The sequence below is a fragment of the Somniosus microcephalus genome, chromosome 3 (assembly GCF_052327205.1).
Source record: "Somniosus microcephalus isolate GS21.2 chromosome 3, FLI_Smic_1.0, whole genome shotgun sequence".
NCBI classification, from domain to species: Eukaryota; Metazoa; Chordata; class Chondrichthyes; order Squaliformes; family Somniosidae; genus Somniosus; species Somniosus microcephalus.
In genome coordinates this window covers 312,208,742-312,231,873 of record NC_140989.1, presented here as the reverse complement: position 1 = coordinate 312,231,873, position 23,132 = coordinate 312,208,742, and the positions used below count along the sequence as shown (strand labels likewise).

At 42.4% G+C, this 23,132-nt stretch overlaps 2 protein-coding genes across 21 annotated transcripts in view; both read left to right on the top strand.

Moving 5' to 3' along the window:
• The window catches only part of LOC147122149 (nardilysin-like), a 135,305-nt gene that overhangs the window by 53,937 nt on the left and 58,236 nt on the right, over positions 1-23,132 (top strand). For 19 of the 20 annotated variants that reach the window (XR_015077691.1, XR_015077693.1, XR_015077690.1 and 16 more), the window contains 10 exons: positions 1,869-1,926; positions 2,869-2,942; positions 8,186-8,255; positions 13,103-13,180; positions 18,579-18,699; positions 18,859-18,917; positions 20,246-20,300; positions 20,427-20,531; positions 22,077-22,200; positions 23,025-23,111. Coding sequence is in view for 11 of the 20 variants with exons in the window: in XM_085982937.1 (XP_085839063.1) it covers positions 1,869-1,926; positions 2,869-2,942; positions 8,186-8,255; positions 13,103-13,180; positions 18,579-18,699; positions 18,859-18,917; positions 20,246-20,300; positions 20,427-20,531; positions 22,077-22,200; positions 23,025-23,111 (831 nt within the window). In the remaining 9 variants the exon portion in view is untranslated. The remainder of the gene's footprint in view (positions 1-1,868; positions 1,927-2,868; positions 2,943-8,185; positions 8,256-13,102; positions 13,181-18,578; positions 18,700-18,858; positions 18,918-20,245; positions 20,301-20,426; positions 20,532-22,076; positions 22,201-23,024; positions 23,112-23,132) is intronic. The other variant, XM_085982936.1, reaches the window with a different exon arrangement.
• The window catches only part of LOC147122148 (nardilysin-like), a 212,392-nt gene continuing 192,128 nt past the window's right edge, over positions 2,869-23,132 (top strand). Inside the window, exon 1 of the mRNA XM_085982930.1 lies at positions 2,869-2,942. The gene's annotated coding sequence lies outside the window, so the exon portion shown is untranslated. The remainder of the gene's footprint in view (positions 2,943-23,132) is intronic.

Here is a 23,132-nt window from a genome sequence, read left to right as displayed (position 1 = left end):
TTGGAAGGAGGCAGGGCAGGTTGAGAAAACGGTTAAAAAAGCTTGCAGGATCCTGGGCTTCATGAATAAAAGTATAGAGTACAAAAGCGTGGAAATTATGATGAACCTGTATAAAACACTGGTTCAGCCTCAAGTGAAGTATTGTGTCCAATTCTGGGCATCACACTTTAAGGATGTGAAGGCCTCAGAGGGTGCAGAAAAGATTTACAAGAATGATTCCAGGGATAAGGGACTTCAGTTACGTTGATAGACTAGAGAAGCTGGGGTTGTTCTCCTTAGAGCGGAGAAGATTGAGAGGAGATTTGATAGAGGTGCTCAAAATCGTGAGGGGTCTGGATAGAATAGATAGAGAAAAACTGTTCCCATTGGCAGAAGGGTCGAGAACCAGAGGACACAGATTTAAGGTGATTGGCAGAAGAACAAAAGGCGACATGAAGGAAAACGTTTTTACTCAGCGAGTGGTTAGGATCTGGAATGCAATGCCTGAAAGGGTGGTGGAGGCAGACTCAATCACGGCTTTCAAAAGGGAGTTGGATAAGTACCTGAAAGGGTGGGGTTGTGGGACTGGCTGAAGTGCTCTTGCAGAGAGCCGGCACGGGCTGAATGGCCTCCTTCTCTGCTGTAACTATTCTATGACTCTAAAGTGGATTCAATCAATTGTGTAAGAAGGTAATAAATTAGTGTAATAGCAAAATACTGCGGATGCTGGAAATCTGAAATAACAACAGAAAACGCTGGAAAAACTCATCCGTGGAGAGAGAAACAGAGTTAACATTTCAGGTCGAAGACCTTTCGTCAGAACTGGAAAAAAGCAGGAAATGGAAAGCAAGTTTAGGGGCTGGGAATAGGGGGAGGGGATGAAAGAACAAAAGGGAAGGTCAGTGATAGGATAGAAAGCAGGAGAGATTAAGAGACATTGAGAGACATTAAGAGATATTCAAGGCAAGAGGAGGTGGTAATGGAACAGGTTAAGGAACCAAGGATGGCTCTAGATGAAGTGTGAATTGCGCTGGCAGAATGAAGGACAGCTGCCATGTGGGAGGGAAGAAAAAAAGGCCAAACAAAAAGTGTGGCTAACAAAAGAAAATATATACAGTATGTGTGATAGGGGCTGAGGTTATGATCTGAAATTGTTGAACTCTGAGTCCAGCGGGCTGTAGAGTGCCTAATCGAAAGATGAGGTGCTGTTCCTCGAGCTTACGCTGAGCTTCCGTGGAACAATGCAAGAGTCCGAGGATGGTGAGGTCTGAGTGGGAATGGAGTGGTGATTTAAAGTGACAGGCCACCGGGAGCTCGGGGTCCCCCTTACAGACCGAACGGAGGTGTTCCGCAAAGCGGTCACCCAATCTGCGTTTGGTCTCCCCAATGTAGAGGAGACCACATCGTGAGCGGCGAATACAGTATACTAAATTGCAAGAAGTACAAGTAAATTGCTGTTTCATCTGGAAGGGGTGTTTGGGGTCCTGGGAAGGGGGGAGGTATATCCATACTGTTTATACACTGTATGGATAGATCTGTATTTTTGTGTACAACCATGAATGTTTTTCGATGCTTTGGCAACATAAGATGTACCTTGTCATCATGCCAATAAAGCGATTTGAATTGAATAAGGACATGTGTTGCATCTCCTGCGCTTCCACGGGAAGGTGCCGGGCGAAGGGGACGGGGTGCTGGGGGTGGTAGAGGAGTGGACTAGGGCGTCGCGGAGGCAGTAAATTAGTGTACTGTATACATTCAAGATATTCAAGGATACATCTAAGATTTCTACTGGTCAATGTAAACTTTAATTGACAAAATTTAGAAACAGTTTTAGTGAATCTGTGATGAGATTGGTTGATCTATTGCTAATTTCTTTTTAACAATTGCAGAAAGCCTGGACACTTTGGAAGCTTGGGTGAGGGAAATCTTTTCTCAAGTACCAAACAAGTAAGACCTGTTCTGTATATTATAAAATCTCATGCCAAATATAAGTACTAGTTAAAATTCATTTTTATATTTTGAGAACATTTTTTTCCAACATTTTGCTTCTCGCTCTTTTCCTGAAGGTGTTGACTTCTTGCTGGAGTGTGGTTCCATGGGCAGTAGTCACCCTCCAGTACTTTAGTCAGATGGCTAATATTCATGCATGAGCCTTGATAGTAGCCTTTGACAAGCTACTTGATTATGGGGACATTCCTGGTGAGCCTACATCCTCACCTGACATCCCCACACATGGACTCCCAGTAGGGATTACTGGGTAGTGATCAGGAACGGGAACACTGGCTGTTTTTCCTTCCCCACCCCCCACACACTTTTCATAGAAACATAGAAGATAGGAGCAGGAGTAGGCCATTTGGCCCCTTGAGCCTGCTCCGCCATTCAATGAGATCATGCTGATCATCCAAATTCAGTACCCTGTCCCTGCCTTCTCTCCATATCCCTTGATCCCTTTAGCCTTAAGAAATATATCCTTCTTAATCAGGGGTGCCGAGGTCACCTGTAATAACCTTACTCCTACCCTGGCTGAGATTAGCAAACTCAGCATAGACCAGGGACAGAATCTGCGATTTCTCTAGTCTGCATAAATCAGCTCTTCACTGAATTCAATTTGCTGAGCCATTGAGGGAAGCCCAAGAACACCTGTAAGTTAATTTAAAGAATGCTTAGACTCTGCAAACCAAACCGGTTTAAAAAATGTTTTCTTTTTTTTTTTAAAAAACAGCTTCAGGTTTATCAGATACTTGTGATTGCTGGCTGCATATTGATAGTGCAAGTGAATTATTGGCTTAGAATTGTACTTCTGAAACAGTGAAATATAATCCTTTGTACTGATTTCTTAAAAATGTTACAAATAAATATTTATTTTCTCCTAATGTCCCATGTGTGAAGTGGCCTTCCCAAACCAGACTTCTCTGATGTCCGGGAACCCTTTGATACATCTGCTTTTAATAAACTTTATAGAGGTATGTGTACTATTGGAAATTAATTTACCAAGTTCTCTGAAAATGCCTTAATGGTTCAGTGCACAAATATGGAACAGTTAATTGAGTTTGTACAGTTGCATATAATTTGTAAACTTCAGTATCCCTAAATGCAGAGTGTGATAAATCCATGTAGTGAAACAAGGAACTCGAAGAGGCGAGATACTAGAATTAGTCCGTGTACTTTATTAAACAACTGCGTAACAAACGTACAGGCCTGCAACCTTCCATTCCACCTTCGCTCCTAAACTAGTAGCAGCACTAGCTACAGCACCACCTGGTGGATAACCTTAATCATAACATCCCAGATTACTATATTCCTCCCCCCTTAAGATTTCAGTATGAATTTCTTAACAAACAACCATTCCTAAGGGTCACATAAGAAGTCTCCATTCACTATGTTCAATACTTGACGAATCTAACCGGTCAGTACAAATCTCTGGTGGCTTGCGAGCCCTTTGTGAACGTCTAACAGTAAAGTCCCTGCTTGTTTGTGGTGAAGCCACCAGCTGCTTCTGAGCAGTGCTCAGAGTATCTGACTCTGCAACGATGGTTTCCTCTTGACGAATGGGTTCCTGTGGAATTGTCTCTGTCCATGGTGGTGGCACCACAGATGCACTTGGATAACTGGGGGCAAACCTGTCCTCAGCCATTGCATCTGGAACCTCAATTTCAATTTCCCCTTGTCTGGTTTGTCTGGTAAGTATCTGATCTACATGTCTGCGTACTACCCTACCATCTCTCAACATGACCTTGTATGATACTGGACCTGTCATTGAGTCTATGAAGCCAGGAATCCACTTTGGTCCATAACTGAAATTCCTGGTAAGGACCGCATCTCCTTCTCCAAAACTTCGGCTCTTTGTTCTTTTGTCATGGTTCTCTCTTTGTTTGTTTTGTCTGTTTTCCATTTTCCTTTTTAGGTTTGGGTGGACAAGGTCAAGAGTGGAGCGTAGTCTACGACCCAATAACATCTCAGCAGGAGAGAGTCCTGTGGTGAATTGAGGGGTTATTCTGTAGCTGAACAGAACCCGTGACACTTTGGCTGCTAAACTCCCTTCTGCAACTTTTTTTATAATCTCTTTAAATGTTTGTACGGCTATCTCCGCAAGTCCATTTGAGGACGGATGATATGGAGCCGAGGTCACCTGCACTATGCCATTGTTTCTCATGAACTCTTGTCTCTGTACTCACAAAACAAGTGACTTACCACGATCTCCGGTAGCCCTTGATTACTGAAGCTCTGATGCAGGCAGTCTATAGTAGTAGTGGAGGAAGCAGAATTAACAGGATAAACATCCATCCATTTGAAATGTGCATCAATGATTATGAGGAACATCTTCCCCATGAATGGACCTGCATAATCTAAGTGCAATCTTCTCCACGGTTTATCCGGCCACTCCTAGGGGTGGAGAGGAGCCGCTGCTGGTGCCTTCCTGTGTACCTGACAAGTGCTGCATGTCTTCATTAGTGTTCTTTCTCCTCATCTAGCTTTGGCCACCACAAGTAACTCCTAGCCAAGGCTTTCATACACGAGAACCCAGAATGACACTGATGTAGTTGCTCTAGGATAGACTGTTGTGCTGGCTGTGGAATAATCACTCCTGCTCCCCACAACACGCAACCATCCTGCACACTCAGCTCTGTTTTCCTGACACTGTAGGGTGTGAAGTCAGTCCCTTCAGGATGCTGTGGCCATCCCCTCACCACATATTCTATAACTCTAGACAGTACTGGATCTTTACCTGTCGATGTTCTTACTTGCTTTGCAGTCACAAGTGTCGTGTCAGTGTCCTCCAACATCAAAACTCTGTCCTCTGGAGCTGCAAGGATAGGTGTGCCTGGCAGTGGAAGACTGCTCAAGGCATCTGCGTTCCCATGGTACCTGCCCGCCTTGTAGATGATGACATACTCATATGCCCTCAATGTCACTGCCCAGCTCTGGATCCGGGGTGACACCATCTGTGGAACTGCTTTCATTTCATTGAAAAGAGAGAGAAGAGGTTTATGATCGGTGCATATGGTGAACTTCCTGCCATATATGTACTCGTGGAACCTCTGTAACCCAAACATTACTGCTAACCTCTCTTTGTCTAACTGGGAATAGTTTTTTTCCGCTGGTGTTAGATTTCAGGACATAAACCCTATTGGTCTTTCAGTTCCATCTTTCATGCGGTGTGAAAGAACTGCCCCACCCTGTAAGGTGAAGCGTCACAAGAGAGAATGATGTCTTTCTCTTCATTGTAGTGAACCAGCACATCCGACGACAGCATCAGTTTCTTGGACTGTTCAAATGAAACCCCCTGCTCCTCTCCCCACTGCCACTGTGTCTCCTTGCGCAGTAGTTTGTGAAGAGGTGCTAACACTGTTGACAAGTTTGGTAAAAACCTGTTATAATAGTTCAGCAGTCCCAGGTAAGCTTTTAACTCAGCCACATTGGTAGGAGCAGGGGCGTCCTGCAGTGCTTGTACCTTCTCCTTGATTGGATGGAGCCCGGTGGCGTCCACTCTGTGTCCCAGGAACACTGCCTCATTCCCCAGGAAAGTGCACTTGCTCCTCTTGAGCCGTAACCCTGCCCTCTCCAATCTCTGTAGTACCTCTCTGAGTGCTCAGATGCTCCTGGTCGGTTCTTCCTGTCCCCAGAATGTCATCCAGATAGATGGAAACCTGCGGAATCCCTTGCAGCACACCTTCGATTGTCCTCTGGAAGATAGCTGGACTAGATGAGACACCAAACGGTAAGCGGTTATATGTAAACAAGCCCTTGTGTGTATTTATGGTAACACACTTCTTTGATTCGTCATCCAGTGTAATCTGCAAGTATGCATGACTCATATCCAACTTTGTGAATTTCTTTCCTCCAGCCAGGTTTGCAAAGAGATCCTCTGTTTTGGGAATAGGATACTGCTCTAGTTTGGACACCCGATTGACTGTCAATTTATAATCTCCACAGAGCCATACCGAATTGTCCGGTTTTAGAACACGTACTGTGGGAGCTGCCCATTCTGAACATTTCACTGGCTCCAGTATGTTCTCTCTCAATAGGCGGTCAAGCTCACCCTCTACCTTTGGTTTCATGGCATAAGGCACAGGTCGTTGTTTAAAAAACCTTGGCGGTGCCTCCTTGTCTACATAAATCTTAGCTGGGGGGCCATTAAATATGACAAGTTTCTCCTTGAACACATTCTCATGTTCACTCAATACTTCTTGCAAAGTCAACTGTTTGCCCTCATCTATTTGATTTACTGCTCCCCAGTCTAATTTAAGTTCTTTTATCCAGCCCCGACCTAACGGGTTTGGTCCGGTACCCGATACTATAACTACAGGTAGCTGTTCCACTGTGTCCCTGTGTTGCACTGTTACATTAGCTGTACCTAATGTCGCTACTCGTTCACCTGTATATGTTTTAAGATGCAGAGAGCAATACTTTAACTCTGGAACTTTTGCACGGTTCCACAATTTTGAGTACTCTGCCCTGTTCATTATGGTTACACCGCACCCTGTATCCACTTCAAAGTTCACCTTAGAGTCATTTACTGTCAGTTGCAATGTGATAGGAGCCACTTTTAGAATGTTCTCTAACATGCTATACATTATGAACATGTCCTCTTCTTCCTCAGCTTCCCCGCTGATGTGGTGTGCTCCATGTTTTTTCACTTCTCTTCCTTGGTTTTGCTTTCCTCCCCCCTTTTTGGTTTGGATTCCTCCACAGGTGATTTTGCCCTGCATGCTCGTTTTAGGTGTCCTTGTTTCCCACACTTGTGGCATTTCTCCTCCAGAAACCGGCATTCACTCGCCAGATGATTGCCCTTGCATCTATAACATGCCTTCACATGCTCACGTTGTGGTTTCTGACGCATGTTTAACTTGTGCACAATAACCTGACCTGCGACTTGGTATGCATTAACCCTGTCTGAACCCTGTATTTCTTTTACATCTCGGTTCGCTGTCTGTATGGCTTGAGCAAGTTCCAATGCTTTTTCATAAGTAAGCCCAGTCTCGGATAATAATCTACGCTGCATTCGGTCGTCCATTATTCCGCAAACTAGCCTATCTCTCACCATTTCCTTCAGGTTGTTCCCATAATTGCAATCTTGTGCTAATTTACGCAACACCGCTACATAGTCCATTACACTCTCTTCCTCTTTTCTGTTCCTTGAATTAAACTTGAACCGCTGTACAATCTCACTAGGCTTAGGATTGAAATGTTCTTTTAGCAAGGCCACTAATTCAACAATTGATTTGTCTCCAGGCTTTTCAGGACTGAGCAGCTTCTTCATCAAACTGTAGGTTTGGCTTCCCACTGAACTAAGCAGAATGGCTTTCCTTTTTCCGGCATCATTTATTTCATTTGCTTCGAAGAAATAACCCAACACTTCACAGTATTCCTCCCAGGTTTGTGCTTGAATACCAAAAGCGGAGACCGTTCCTACCGTGGCAGCCATGCTCCCGTCGAATTAGTAGCTAACTTTAGCTCGTGAGTTTCTTTTTTTTTTAAAGTCCTGTCAGAGTTCTCTTCTTTATTCAGTATCCTTTTACCTCGTCGCCAAATGTGATAAATCCATGTAGTGAAACAAGGAACTCGGAAGAGGCGAGATATTAGAATTAGTCCGTGTACTTTATTAAACAACTGCGTAACAAACATACAGGCCTGCAACCTTCCATTCCACCTTCGCTCCTAAACTAGTAGCAGCACTAGCTACAGCACCACCTGGTGGAAAACCTTAATCATAACATCCCAGATTACTATACAGAGCTTATGCTTTTTGTTACTAACACCTGATAGTTTCATTGCTTCTCAATTGTAACACTGTGCTAAGTAAAGGGAAAAAAATCCTCATCCTTTGAGTGCCAACTGAAAATCTTTTATATACTTATGTTTTTGGACAAATGAACTAAGGTAAAAAAAAAATAGTCACATTTGGGAAAAAAGTCTTTTAAGTCTGGATGCCTTCTTTCAGATTATAGATATCCGATCTCCGATGAGCACGTGTTATTTTGAAGACTATCTCTGCATTCAAAACGCATTTAAATTAAATGGCTTCAAATATAATGTGTTTCTTTCACATACAAACATTTCAATATTTAAAATTAATGTAGTGAAATAGTTGTCAATCACACAAGCAAAAGCACCATAATAAATTTTAAGTATATCACATTTGATGCAACTGCAATGGATCTGTGTAAACTGTTGATAAAGAATTTTGAAACCATTTACTTTGCAGTTGTCCCTGTGATGAAAGTTCACTCTCTGAATATAACTTGGGCTCTTCCACCTCAGAAAGAGTATTACAGGTAAAAAATTGTAGGTTACTGTGTATGAGCAAGATATTTATATTTTTGTAAGGCATATAAATATAAAACAATGGGAACATTGTGCAAAGATTTACTTACACCTTCTGATGACTGGTATCCACCTGAAATGTCATAACTTGTCTCTTTATTGATGCTAACTGACCTGCTCTGCATTTCAAGCATGTTCTGCTTTTATTTCGGATTTCCAGCATTTGCAGTTTTCCCTTTTCATTTTACTGGTATCTTATTTTCTTTATAAAGCTCTCAGTTCATTGCAGCATCTTTGCGATAAGACTGTTGGGGCGCGAAATTGGGATAGTTAGCGCCTGTTCTTTGGGTGCTTCGGTGCCGTTTGGGGAGCAAAATGGTGTCTGATGCGCACACGCATACGTCTGCCGCGAATTGCGCTGGACGCTATCTTGGTAAAGGGCAAACCTTTACCTGCATCTGAAGCAGGCATTGCTCATTTGCATATGCAAATAAAGGGCCTAACACCTGCTTCTCGTCCCTGCTGCAACTTTGGTTTGCCTTGAGGCAGCCAGTGCTGATTGCCTCCAGGAAAACCAACGCTAAACATCACGTAAGTACTTGCCATTATCATCGCCACTCCCGGTCCCGAGATATCTGATCTCACTCCCAACTCCGGCCTCCTCGCCCCCCCCCCCCCCCCCCAACAGCACTCCCGACCCCCCCCAACAGTACTCCTGAGGTCTACGATCTTTTTACCCGATTCCTGACCAACCCCCCTCCTAAAAACAGTACTCCCGAAGCCTGCGATCTTCCTACCCGATCCCCAACAGCACTCCCGAGGCCTGCGCTCTTCCTACCCAATCCCCCACCAAACCCCAATCCCCCACCGAACCCCGATCACTGACTCCGAGGCCCATCTGTTCCTCCTGCAGACCCCTGTGATCCAATTCAATCATTTACCTGGAAATTGGAGCACTAACCTGTGCAGACTTCTACTGCAGCACCATCTACATTATGGAATATAATAACGTGGAAAAATGTGAAGTTATCCACTTTGGTAGGAAAAATAGAAAAGCAGAGTATTTTTTAAATGGTGAGAGATTGGGAAATGTTGTTCAGAGGGACCTGGTTGTCCTTATACACGAATCACTGAAAGTTAACATGCAGGTACAGCAAGCAATTAGGAAAGCAAATGGTATGTTGGCCTTTATTACAAGAGGATTTGAGTATAAGAGTAAAGATGCCTTACTGCAATTATATAGGGCCCTGGTGAGACCACACCTGGAGTATTGTGTACAGTTTTGGTCTCCTTACACAAGGAAGGATATACTTGCCATAGAGGCAGTGCAACGAAGGTTCACCACACTGATTCCTGGGATGGGGGGATTGTCCTATGAGGAGAGATTGAGTAGACTAGGCCTATATTCTCTAAAGTTTAGAAGAATGAGAGGTGATCTCATTGAAACATCCAAAATTCCTACAGGGTAGATGCAGGGAGGATGTTTCCCCCGGCTGGGGAGTCTAGAACCAGGAGTCACAGTCTCAGAATAAGGGGCAGCCATTTAGGACTGAGATGAGGAGCAATTTCTTCACTCAGAGGGTGGTGAATCTTTGGAATTCTCTACCCCAGAGCGCTGTGGAGGCTCCGTCGTTGAGTATGTTCAAGACAGAGAGCGATAGATTTTTGTATATTAAGGGAATCAAGGGATATGGGGATAGTGCAGGAAAGTGGAGTTAAGGTAGAAGACCAGCTATGATCTTATTGAATGGCAGAGCAGACTCGAGTGGCCAAATGGCCTACTCCTGCTCCTAACTCTTAATTAGGGATGGGCAATAAATGCTGGCCTTGCCAGCAACTTGCACATCCCAGGAATTATTTTTTTTTTTAAAGTAGCATTTGGTAGGATTTTTTTTTGTACTGTTTACAGCACCTTTTGTAATGGAGTGTTTTTGTTTTTTTAAAACATATTTCTCATTTTTATTTTGGGGGAATAATGGTGGCCATTTTTAAAAATGCTTTACGTAATTTTTTTTTAAAAGTACCTTAAATATAGTATTTCATGGCTGAGGTGGTGCAAAATGAAATGAGGCATGCCAGGAAAATGATCTGGCCCCAGTCCATTCTGTAGACCTTGGTGCACATACCTGGCAATGACCAAGGGCAGCTATCTCGGGTTGCTACTGGTCTGCAGACCAAAGCTTTGCCATCTGTAACAGGGGCTCCTGCAGCAAACGCAACATAGGAGTGGAAATCCAAGCGGCCGGCAAGATCGCCTTGGTTTGGCCCTTAATTGCCTATGGTTCACTCTTTCCCAGTACTGGAATATCAGGTACTGTACGGATCAAAAAGGTGACCGCTGTGTTGGTCACCATAGCCAGCACTTGTATTTCTTTTCACACTGAATACCATGGCGCGCATGCTTAATGTTACCACATTGTTCCATTTCCCAAAGTGCAGATGGTTACTGATTGCATGTGTCCACCCTGAGGCCCTTGGAAGATGTGAGGGTGCAAGGCTTTCCGTTGTACGCTGCATCTTGACTGAGTGCCCTATTGAGGTATGGTGCTGCATGAGACGCAATGTAAGAGCTGTAAAGCTGTGTGAAAGTTTGGTATAGGTAGGCAGTAAATGTGAAACGGATTGATGGGTTACAACTTGTGAAACATACAATCACTTATTACATAGTACTGTTGGTTAGTTCTTAGCTTGCAATCTTCTCCTGCATCTGTTTCTAGGTACTGCAGACGGTGTTCAGTTTTCTGTCTCCTATTCTCAGGCACAGTGCAGTGCCGTCCTCTGGGTAGAGTACCCTAGAGTGTCAAACATGGCAAGCCTTCTTGCGCTCCACTGATACAGTAGAATATTAATTGACAGCCATCAAACAGGGGGTCAGGGTAACAACACTCTGCCATTTTTCCACAGAAAGTGTTTTGTACTTGCACATTTCATGACCTGTCCTTACACCCTTGCCTGTCACTTATTCTGCTTCTCAAGCCTTTGCAAAAACAGAAAACTACTTTGACCATTTTTGTATTTTTAAAAGGGCTACTACATTTTTATCGTATGTGTCATCATGGCTATAATCCCATGAATTTTGATTTAGCAGCCCTTTTAATAGCTGCATGTTCTGGATTCAGCGGGTCTCCCTTCATTACATGTTCTGTGCAGGTTCAAGATGCACAGGGAGCACACACACATTCTTAAAAACTAGAGCATCTTGCCGAATGTGGCAAGGTCAGTTCTCCATTCCACATATGCGAGTGTGTTCGCATGCAGTGATGCAGCGGCCATTTTTCCCAGGATTACTGAATAAGTCATGGTTTTTTTCGCTTTTATAAACTGCGCAAGTACTTGTAAGTCAAGACCTACACTACCAGCGCTATACAGGTAGACTACCCTTTATCCGGACTTCCGAAAACCGAAACCCTCTAAAAACCGAAGGTTTTTTCGTTCAGCGTAAGTCGTGCGTACGACTTACGCTGAACGAAAAAACCTTCGGTTTTTAGAGGGTTCCGGTTTCGGAAGTTCGGATAAAGGGTAAGTCGTGCGCACGACCCCCCGTGGGCCGGCCCCGACCCCCGCCGACCCCGACCGACTTACGCCGAGCATCAGCGTAAGTCGTGCGCACGACCCCCCGCCGACCTCCCCGCCGGCCCCGACAACCGCCAACCCCCCCGTGCACCCCGCGAATCGCCGACCCCGCCGGCCCCGACAACCGCCGACCGGCCCCGACAACCGCCGACCCCCCCGCGGACCCCCGCCGACCCACCTTCCGAAATCCGAAATTCTCCGAAAACCGAAACTCGGCTGGTCCCGAGGTTTTCGGATAAAGGATAGTCTACCTGTAGTATAATTTAACCAAGCACCACCAAAAAACATTGAAAACCTGTACAATAGAAAGATGGCAGCATGTGTATATCGGTATATGTTGTCAACACTTTGAGTTCTTTCAACAAATTGAAGTGAAGCTGGGTGCTTACATATATTAGTTTAAATCATTTTTGGTTTAAATCTGAAAGCTGCTTTTTGCCCTAATGAATAATAATGTTTCTCTCGCCTCTGCAGTTTTTCTTAATACCTTAGACTGCTGTTGTACTGCAGACACGGACCTCAGTCTGGTATCTTTATAGTGTAATGCACAATGGTATACCCAAGTTAAATTTGCCAGTTGTGCCATGCTGCAGGTCACATTGAATGATAACGGAGCATTGTACAGATGTTCTTGGATCCATAATCTAGAGCTCTGCTTCCTATGCAGGCAGGAGCAGTACTTATATAACATTAAAGAAAGGCACAGTAAGTTTCTAAACTTCTCAGGATGTCCAATGGACTAACCGAGGACCGTCAAAAATTAAATAAAAACAGAATCTGATGAAAGGTCATCGACCTGAAACTTTAACTCTGTTTCTCTCTCCACAGATGCTGCCTGACTTGCTGAGTATTTCAAGTATCTTCTGTTTCTATTTCAGATTTCCAGCATCTGCAGTATTTTGCTTTTGCCTTCAATAATGTTTGATACTGGGCTGGAGTTATGTTACACCTGTTGGAAAGCTTAAGCAGTATGAAACTCGTTATATTCTCATAACTCTCGCCTTTAATGCAATCAGGATTCAAACTGCCATTTTTTGATTGATGTGCACCTTAAAATGCCTTGTCATTGATACAGAAGTAGTAGTTTAATGGCAGCCTTAGTTAACTTAAGGATAAAGTTTATTTTGTTTCAATCCTGAGTTTTGAAGAAGGGTCCAACCCGAAACGTCAACTCAAATTTCTCTCCACGGATGTTGCCTGATCTGCTGAGTTTTTCCAGCATTTTCTGTTGTTATTTCTGATGTGACTAATGTTGTTTTATAATATTTTTAAAATCTATTGTCAGGATTAAACCACTCCACTATATATCATGGCTAATAGGACATGAAGGTAAAGGCAGTATCCTGTCCCTGCTTCGGACAAAGTAAGTACTAGGCATTATGAAGATTGAATTTTATAAACACGGCAAAGATAATTTATGATGTATGCTAGATGATTAACTTTTAGTGTTGGCCTTGCTCAAGCTCACTGCCTTGGAAAAGAAAATCTGGCAGTATGTAATGTGGTCTAATGTGCTTTTGGTTCCCATGTCAAAATTAATAAGTCATTGTTTGCATCACAAAGCACTATGGCACAAAGTTCCACATCAATTTCCTGTGTCACTGAAATAAGCATAGATGATGTCAATTTAAAAAAAATCTTAAATTCAGTCACTTAAGGAAGACAATTTAATCCTGGGCTAAGAGACTATTCATAAACTGTTTTGACTTTGTTTTGTAATTTGGCATAACAACAAATTGCATTTATATAGCGCCTTTAGCATAGCAAAACGTCCCAAGGCGCTTAACAAGAGCGATATCAATAAGAACATTTCTGACAATGATCCACAGCAGGAGATATCAGGACATGACCAAAAGCTTGGTCAAACAGGTCGATTTTAAGGAGCATCTTTAAGGAGGAGAGAGAGGTGGAGAGGTTTAGGGAGGGAATTCCAGAGTTTAGGGCCTAGATTAAATTGTTACAATGCAATATGTGGAAGCTAGTGGATCTTTATCTTTTTTCTTTTTCCCCTCCCCCTTTTTACCCCTCTCGGCCCATGATTCTGCACTGATTTTTTTTCCACTCCAAAGCACTGATTATTTTTTTAAACACATTTCCTCCCCATTTCTCCTGAAAATGCTGTTTCGTTGCTTGGATACCAGCAGTGCGCTAGTATTTCACTCAAGTAGCCATTCCTCCTGTGTGAGCCTCGGGGAGCAGGCTATTTGATCGTGGGGCACATCATGGCTTAGGCCGATCCTGATCATCATCTTATCCTATGTCCATGGTTGTGACTTTTGTAGGAGTCACTGAACAGCAATTTGGAGTAAAACCTGGTACACGAAACTCTCGTTTAAACGGCACCTAAATATCCGGAGTTCTCTATTAACTGGCAAAATTCTCACTCCGAAAACAACACCTCAATAACCGGCAATGTTGCCGAGTCCGAGTCTCCCACAGTGGCCGAGTTAGTCAGTGGGGGTAGTTCTCCAAACTGCCACTACTCGGCTTCTTGGTGCTGTCAGAAGTCGGAACACCTCAATACCCCTGTAACAGGAATCTGACTCTCCCGCGCTGCCGGTACTCTCTTCTGATCCGCCATTTTACAGGGGTACTGTGTGTCTCCCACACTGCTGGTAGTCATTGCATTGCATTACCCTCAACTGGCAGTACTGTACTTAATCCAAGCATCTTCCACCATCCATTTAACACAACATTCTGTAGGTGAGTACCCAATTACTGCATACTGCACATTTCTTGATTTTTTTTATTTTTCTTTGTTAAAAATAGCCTCAGTAGACAGCCCTCTCCGTCATCCGGAATTTTTGATCAACCGGCAACACGCCGCTCCCGTCGGTGCCGGATACCGAAGAGTTTCCTGTAGTTTTATCTCCTGCCATAATGCTGAAATGGTGGGGGAGTTTTAACCCCAAAAAAAGTGAGTTTGCCTCCGGCATCCCAATGCTGCCCCCCCGCCCCCACCCTCCAAAATTTTTTTCTAACCTCCCCTTTTTGTGACTATCTTAAATTTGTGCTGTCTCATTGCCATCCTGCTGAAACAATTTATCACTCTTTTCTTGTCACAGCCCTCTTAAACACCTTAACCTTCTCGGTTCTAGTGAAAAAAGCCTTAATTTCTCAAGTTGTTGTTCATATTTAAACAAATATTTTGTATCTGTCTTCACAGTAGAAGACACAAAAAGCATACCAAAAATAGTGGGGAACCATGGGGCTAATGAGAGTGAGGAACTTAAAGTAATTAAGATCAATAGAGGAAAAAGTACTTAAAAAAACTAATGGGACTAAAAGATGATGAATCCCCTGGACCTGATGGCCTACATCCTAGGGTTCGAAAAGAGGTGGCTGCAGAGAGAGTGTATGCATTGGCTGTGATCTTCCAAAATTCCCTAAATTCTAGAACAGTCGCAGTGGATTGGAAGGTAGCAAATGTAACCCCGCTATTCAGGAAAGGAGGGAGAGAGAAAACAGAGAACTACAGGCCAGTTGTTGGGAAAATGCTGGAATTATTAAGGAAGTGGTAACAGGGCACTTAGAAAATCATAATATGATTAGGCAGAGTCAACATGGTTTTATGAAAGGTAAATCATGTTTAACAAATTTATTGGAGTTTTTTGAGGATGTAACTAGCAAGGTAGATAAAGGGGAACCAGTGGATCTAGTATTTTTTGATTTCCAAAACTCATTTGACAAAATGCCACATAAAAGGTTGTTACACAAGATAAGGGCTAGGGGTAATATATTAGAATGGATAGAGGATTGGTTAATGGACAGAAAACAGAGAGTAGGGATAAATGGGTCATTTTTAGGTTGGTAGGTTGTAACTAGTGGGGTGCCACAAGGATCAGTGCTTGGGCCTCAGCTATTTACAATTTATATCAATGACTTGGATGAAGGGACCAAGTGTAATGTATCCAAGTTTGCTGATGATATAAAGCTAGGTGGGAAAGTAAGCTGAGAGGAGGACACAAACAAAGAGCCTGCAAAGGGATATAGACAGGTTAAGTGAGTGGGCAATAAGGCTGCAGATGGAGTATAATGTGGGGAAATGTGAGATTATTCACTTTGGTAGGAAGAATAGAAAACAGAATATTTTTAAATGGTGAGAAACTATTAAATGTTGATCAGAGAGATTTAGGTATCCTCATACAGGGAACACAGTTAGCATGTAGGTACAGCAAGCAATTAAGAAAGCAAATGGCATGTTGGCCTATATTGCAAAGGGGTTAGAGTATAAGAATAAGGCAGTTTTGCTGCAATTGTACAGGGCTTTGGTGAGACCACACCTGGCGTACTGTGCACAGTTTTGGTCTCCATATCTGAGGAAGGATATACTTGCCTTAGAGGCAGTGCAACAAAGGTTCACTAGATTGATTCCTGGGATGAGTGGGTTGTCCTATGAGGAGAGATTGAGTAGAATGGGCCTATACTCTAGCGTTTAGAAGAATGAGAGGTGATCTCATTGAAACATACAAGATTCTGAGGGGGATTGACCGGGTAGATACTGAGAGGTTGTTTCCCTTGGCTGGAGAGTCTAGACCTAGGGGGCATAGTCAGGATAAGGGGTCAACCATTTAAGACTGAGATGAGTAATTTCTTCACTCAGGGTTGTAAATCTTTGAAATTCTCTACCCCAAAGGGCTGTAGATGCTGAATTGTTGAGTATATTCAAGGCTGAGCTAGATAGATAGATTTTTAGACTCATGGGGAATCAAGGGATATGGAGATCGGGGAGGAAAGTGGAGTTACGGTCGAAGATCAGCCATGATCTTATTGAATGGCGGAGCATGCTCGAGGATCCGTATGGCATACTCCTGCTCCTAATTCTTATTTTCTTGTCTTATAACTGTAACCACATTTCCTTGCTTACATTCTAGTGAATCTACCATTCACCTTTTCCATTGCTTTTAACTTCTTCCTATAATGGGACGCCTAGAACTGTGCACAGTACTCCAACCCCAGCCTAACTTGTACAAATTCAACATTGCTTCCTTGCTTTTATACAGGAAACTTTGTGCTATCCAGCACCAACGGGACCGAGCTGTTGCCGTCCCATCAAAACTGCCGGACAAACCAGCGCTAATGTTGAAACATACGGAGATTTTGAGCTCCGTATCTGGCAACAAACCCTGTTGCTTAGCTTCTAAACAGTCGGCCATACCTTGCAAGCGTCTCTGTAGCTTAGCAACAGCTTCAGCGAGACCTTGCAGAGCTTGACTGTTGAGAAAAAAGCAACGAAAAGAAAAAAAACTAACGAAACAGCTCCTGATTTTTGCCGGTGGCTCGAGCATTCCGGACAGTTAACCTCCGGATAATACAAAGTTTCCTGTACTTTGTACTTCTAGATGCAAAACCAAGGATTTTGTTTGCCGCCTTAATGGCTTCTTCTACTTGTACTGCCAGCTTTGATGATCTGTGTATCTGTACACCAAGGTCCATCCGCTCTCCTCATCAATTAAAATCTTGGCATTTAAGGTGTATTTCTTTTCTCTCTTTGTGGATTTGTGAAGGGTAGGTCATGCCTGACTAATGTAGTTGAATTTTTTGAGGCCTTCACTGACATGGTTGATGGGGGATTGTCTGTGAATGTGTCTATAGGGACTTCCAGAAGGCGCAACAGATTAATAACAAAAATAAAAGCGCATGGAATTGGAGACAACCTTGTGACATGGGTTGGCAATTTGTTAGGAGGTAGGAATTAATGGAATGTTTTCTGATTGGCAGAATGTGACAAGGGATTGTCCCCCAGGAATCTGTACTGGGGCCTCAGCTTTTCAATATATATGAATAACCGTCGACCACATTCAAAAAGGGACTAACTAATACACGTAACTGAGCAAATTACACAGTTGGTGTTTGTTTGCAAATGGCTTGGTTCCTTAAGTATTACAGACAGCCAATGAAATTTGCAATAACAGAAAATGCTGGAAAAACTCAGCAGGCCAGGCAACATCCGTGGAGAGAAATTAGAGGCGACGTTTCGGGTCTAACCCTTTTTCAAAACTGGAAAGGAAATGAAATAGATCGAAAGGCAGGGCTGGGAGGGAACAAAAGAAGTGAAGAGACATTCAGAGGTATTCAAAACGAGACGAGATGGTGATAGGACTAGTGGAGAGACAAGACGGCTCAGATTAGGTGTGAAATGTTCTGGCAGAATGAGAGACAGCTGCCATGTGGGAGAGAGAAAAAAAAAGGAAAGGGAGGGGGGTGGAGGGAAAAACCAAAACAAAGGGGTGGATAAAAAATATAAGTAAAAATGTAATAGGGGCTGAGGTTATGATCTGAAATTGTTGAACTCGATACTGAGTCCGGAAGGCTGTAAAGTGCCTAATCGGAAGATGAGGTGCTGTTCCTCGAGTTTGTATTACTTAAGCTTGCGACAAGATTCTCGCTGTAGCTAATATTTTTAAAACATATAACCTGTGACTGAATTAAGAGAACCTCTACAAAGCCAAAACAAGGCAGAACTGCATTTTTGTCACTGTTGTACCAGAATAAAGGCCAAAGATGCGGGAGGCATTATGATGCCATTCCTATGTCATTTAAGTATTATGTAGCTGCCACCCTCTTCCTATACTTAGGCCCAGTGGAGACCCAAGATTACCAGTCTCCATCGCTATTTATAGTGTATTGTGTCCTGTGAACTGGTGCACACGGGGCACCACTGACACACATGTCGGCCTTACTGTGTCCTAAATTTCCTTGCTGAAATAATTTTTGTTGCGTATTTGTTCTCCACATACACAAGTAAATATTTTTTCCAGTTGTTTAGCTCTTGCCTTATTTGGAGGAAATGATGAAACTGGATTTGAACAAAATTCAACATATTCCATGTTCAACATCTCCATTACGTTAACTGATGATGGCTATCAGCGGTTCTATGAGGTAAAGTGCAAAATGTTTTACTCTTTGGTCCTACAAATTGGGGATTTTTTTGAATAATACCCTAATTTACTCTTTCAAGCAAATTATTCCTGTTGCCAATTTATGAACATTACGTGCCAATTGAGTGTTTACTGTATAATTGTTTTGTTTTCAATATAGGTTGCACATATTGTGTTTCAGTATATGAAAATGCTACAAGATCTTGGTCCTCAGGAAAGGTGTATTTTTTTTTTAGTTGTGTGCCTTTTATATATTTTTGCTCATGAAACATACACAGAAAGCCTTCCTTGAGATTTACTCAGATATGTAAACTGCAGGTGAAATAGAAAAGAATGTGCAGTGTGCGAGTTCCCACTAATCATTTTCCGCCTTTCCTGAAACCGCTGACTCATGCTGGGGTACAGTTCACAGCTGCTGGCAACCCTCTGGTACCTCCCCCAAGTGACCCTTCATATGTCAATCTTGAGATGAGCATTGGTGGGTGGCTCAATCATGGAGGAGGGGGAAGGGACTCACAGGATGGTTACAAGTGAGGAATCCAACTCGCCCATCCTACTTCATCCATCCAGAAGAAAACTGTTGTCTTCCCACCGCCACCTCAGAATGCATCTGTTCCTTAAATAATTTCAGGGTTTTTTCCTTTCACTAGCCTACTCAGAACTTTGAGGAGCATTGATCACTGTTTTTGTGAAGAAGAGCTTCCTGACATCAATCCTAAATTTGCTATTTATCAGCTTGGCCTTGTTGTACCCATGTCCTAATCTCATGGTTTAATTTGAACTAAAGTTCTAGATTTATCTTTTCTGTACCATTTACTGTCTTGTATTCTTCAGTTGCTTTCCAAGGCAAAATAATTCAAGCCTCTGGTCATAGAATATTAGAAATTTACAGCACAGAAGGAAGCCATTCAGCCCATCGTGTCTGCCAGCGAGGAAGTGTTATGCAGCCTAATCCCTCTTTCCAGCTCTTGGTCTGTAGCCTTGTAGGTTACAGCACTTCAAGTGCATGTCCAAGTACTTTTTAAATGCAATGAGGGTTTCTGCCTCTACCACCCTTTCAGGCAGTGAGTTCCAGTCCCCCTGCCCTCTGGGTGAAAACATTCTCCTCAACTCCCCTCTAATCCTTCTAAAAATTACTTTAAACCTGCCCCCTGGTTATTGACTTCTCTGCTAAGGGAAATAGGTCCTTCCTATCCACTCTGTCTAGGCTCCTCAATTTTATACACCTCATGTTGGGCATGACATCCAAGTTTAATTCAGTACTTGCTTGAAGTCCACATATGTGTACTTTTCAGCAGAGGGTAGCAATTAAGAACGATAACCAGGGCACTTAGTGCCCCTGGACGAGGGAAGGGAAACATGACCATTTATAGTTCTCTTAACTCAGCATGGACAGAAGATTGAGCCTAGAACTTCCTGGTCTATGTTGTTTAGTACCACATTAGGAACAGCCTATATCCACTAAGCCATTAGGGCTGCTTTATTTTGTGTTCTAAGGAGTAATAAATAAATGTTAAATTACACCATTATATATAATTTTCCTCCAGAATTTATAAAGAGATTCAGAAGATTGAAGATAATGAATTCCATTACCAGGAACAGGTATATACTGTGCTACTTCCCTTCCCCTTCCTTCTCTTCTCCTGCTCTCTCTAATTTTCTACTAATTGATTAGCAAGGTATTACAATAGAGCTATGGTCCTGACCTTTTTGATATTCTTTCCTTAGACTGATCCCATTGATTTTGTAGAAGATGTTTGCGAAAATATGCAGCTTTTCAAAAAAGAAGATTTCCTTACTGGAGACCAGTTACTGCTTGAGTACAAGCCAGAGGTGAATGATACGGAGTTTATTGTTACATTATGTAATAAAAACTATGCTGTGGAATTTACTTGCTATTGGGAGAATTTGCCTTCACTAATTTTGCATCATTATGCCTCTATTATTTATGTTGGTGAGATTCAAAAATACCTTGACTGTACTACTTCTGTGAAACTTCTGAAGAGCCTTCCTTGAATTCGGCACTAGTGCGGTATGGCGTGAGGCATTGCGATTGTTCCACCCTCCCAAGCAGCAGCAGTTTCACTAACTTTGGCAACATCTTTCATATGAATTCTATATACATAAAGAGGATACAGATTACATAGCAGCATAATATAGAAAAGACCCTGAGTAACGTGAGGCATACTAACTCTTGACTGTTTCAGGTGCATGTGATCTATACATTGAATGTCATGAGGGGTATATTTTGTTTACACCATTGTGTAGGCACCTTTTTCTTAGTCTTTCCTCATACCCATTGTGTGTAAATTAATTTCATCTTCCTTTTGCTATCGTATTTGAAATCATTTGGAACAAGCTCACCAAGTGGTGTATGTAGTATATTTACCGTTCTGGAGGCTGAACAAGTTTGAAATTTGTTCAGGAAGAACTCTAGCTGGAAATGAGCCTTTTCTTGAAGAAAGTGATCTTCAAACAAAGTACACCTCCGGCTTGTTCATCTCCTACCTGTTGGGAAACAACTTAAGCAGAAGATTTTGCTTTATAGAGGTCGTATGATTTTGGGTCTCCACTTGCTTTGCAAGGTCCTCCAATGACATAGATTATTGCGGCCACATGCACACATCATGAAGCAACTTGATTACTATTAATTGGAGCTTGTACTTGGGAGTCCACGCAGGGACACCTGACCTTTTTTTAAAAAAAGCACTACCAGCAGTATTCGACTGCCTGTGATTGTTCTGGGGTTAGTGGCTAGTTGGTGTGAAACAGTAGAGAGAGAGACTGGGGGAGAGTATTTGTACAGAAAAAATTCCATTGAACCTTCCTCTTTTTTGCCTCCTAGTGATAGAAGTAGCTTGTCTTTGCTTGGTGTTTTCCCACAGCTGTGGCTGAGATTGGAAACTATGTGGAGTTGGGGGCATCAGACCTCTATGTTCTGTCATTGTCCGGCACAGTACGTTGGTGCTCCAGAGTGCTGATTGCTGTCCTAGGATCTTTCAAATATTTTTAAATTGGTGCATATGAGTGCATTATGACCTTTGTTTCAAAATAATGTTTAGTGGTGTGTACATACAAATTACAATGGGGATGATTTCTACTTGTCAATTGAAAAGATTCAGCTAAAGTATGGGAAGCACACATTTTTTAATTTTTCTGAGAGTTTTCCAATAAATTATTGAATGTTAAAAGAAAGAAGTTGAAGTGTCTTATCATGCCTCTTAGAAACATCCCAGAACGCTTCGATTAATTACTTTGAAATGCCGTTATGTTGATACGTAGGTGAACTATCTTTTAATTTTTAGTAGATTCTGTCTCTATTTTTGATAGTTCAATGGAACAGTCTGTCTAAATCTGTGTTTATATTTTTGTTTTCAGGTGATTGCTGCTGCTTTTTCCCATCTCACCCCATTAAAAGCAAATCTGATTCTCCTTTCTCCCAACAACGAAGGGAACTGTAGTCTAACAGAACACTGGTTTGGGACTTCATATGATATTGAAGGTAAAGTGGCCAGTGAAAGGACTGGCTTTATGGCACCTGTAGAACTGCCCCTAAGCAGGAATTCAATGCATTGAAGAGGATCTGGAAGACTGGAAACTTGTGAGGAAATAAAGAAAGTGGACAGGCTTCTTATTGTATGTGGGGTTGGAGGCAGTAGGATTTGAACAAATGTAGACTGGCGATGGGAAGGTGTTAGAACAATCTGTTTAGACTATGGTTTTACAATACACATTTCAGCTGAGTGGAATTTTTCATAAGATCACAAGATAATTGTAGATGAGGAAGACCATTCAGTTAAAGTCGTCCCATTGGAGCATCCAGTTGTTCTAGGTTTCTCTTTTGTAACTTGTAGTATTGCATGTAGGACTGTACGCCATAAAAATGATCCCACAAACAGCTCAGCATCCATGAAATACGATAATGTGCCGAACTTCTTTATGCCTGACAGTTAGTGTAAATGTTTGACTTGAAAGGCTAGATTTTCACAGCAGTATACCATATAACTGTCCGGAATGGCTTTAACTCCGCGGATGAGAACACTTATATAATTGAGCAAATTTAAAGAATCAAAAATTCTGGTTTTGCCAATTCGTTACATAATAAAACACTATTATATATATTTTTATATCTATTTCATTTTGAAATAACCTTGTTGGGCTTCATTGCTTGTGGCTTATGAGGCCAGCTATTCGCACATTGTTTCTCTTCCCCATGGGTAAGCAAGTGGTATCCTGCCTTTTCTGTCTCATTTAAAAAAAACACATCACAATAGTTTTCCTCTGGTAGTTGATTACAGGATATCTTCATTCTTCTGTTGCTGACAGATATTGACAAATATTGGACTGAGATATGGGCAAGTGACTTTCAGTTGAACCCTGCTCTTCACCTGCCAGAAGAGAACAAGTACATAGGTGAGTCGTGTATTAAAAATT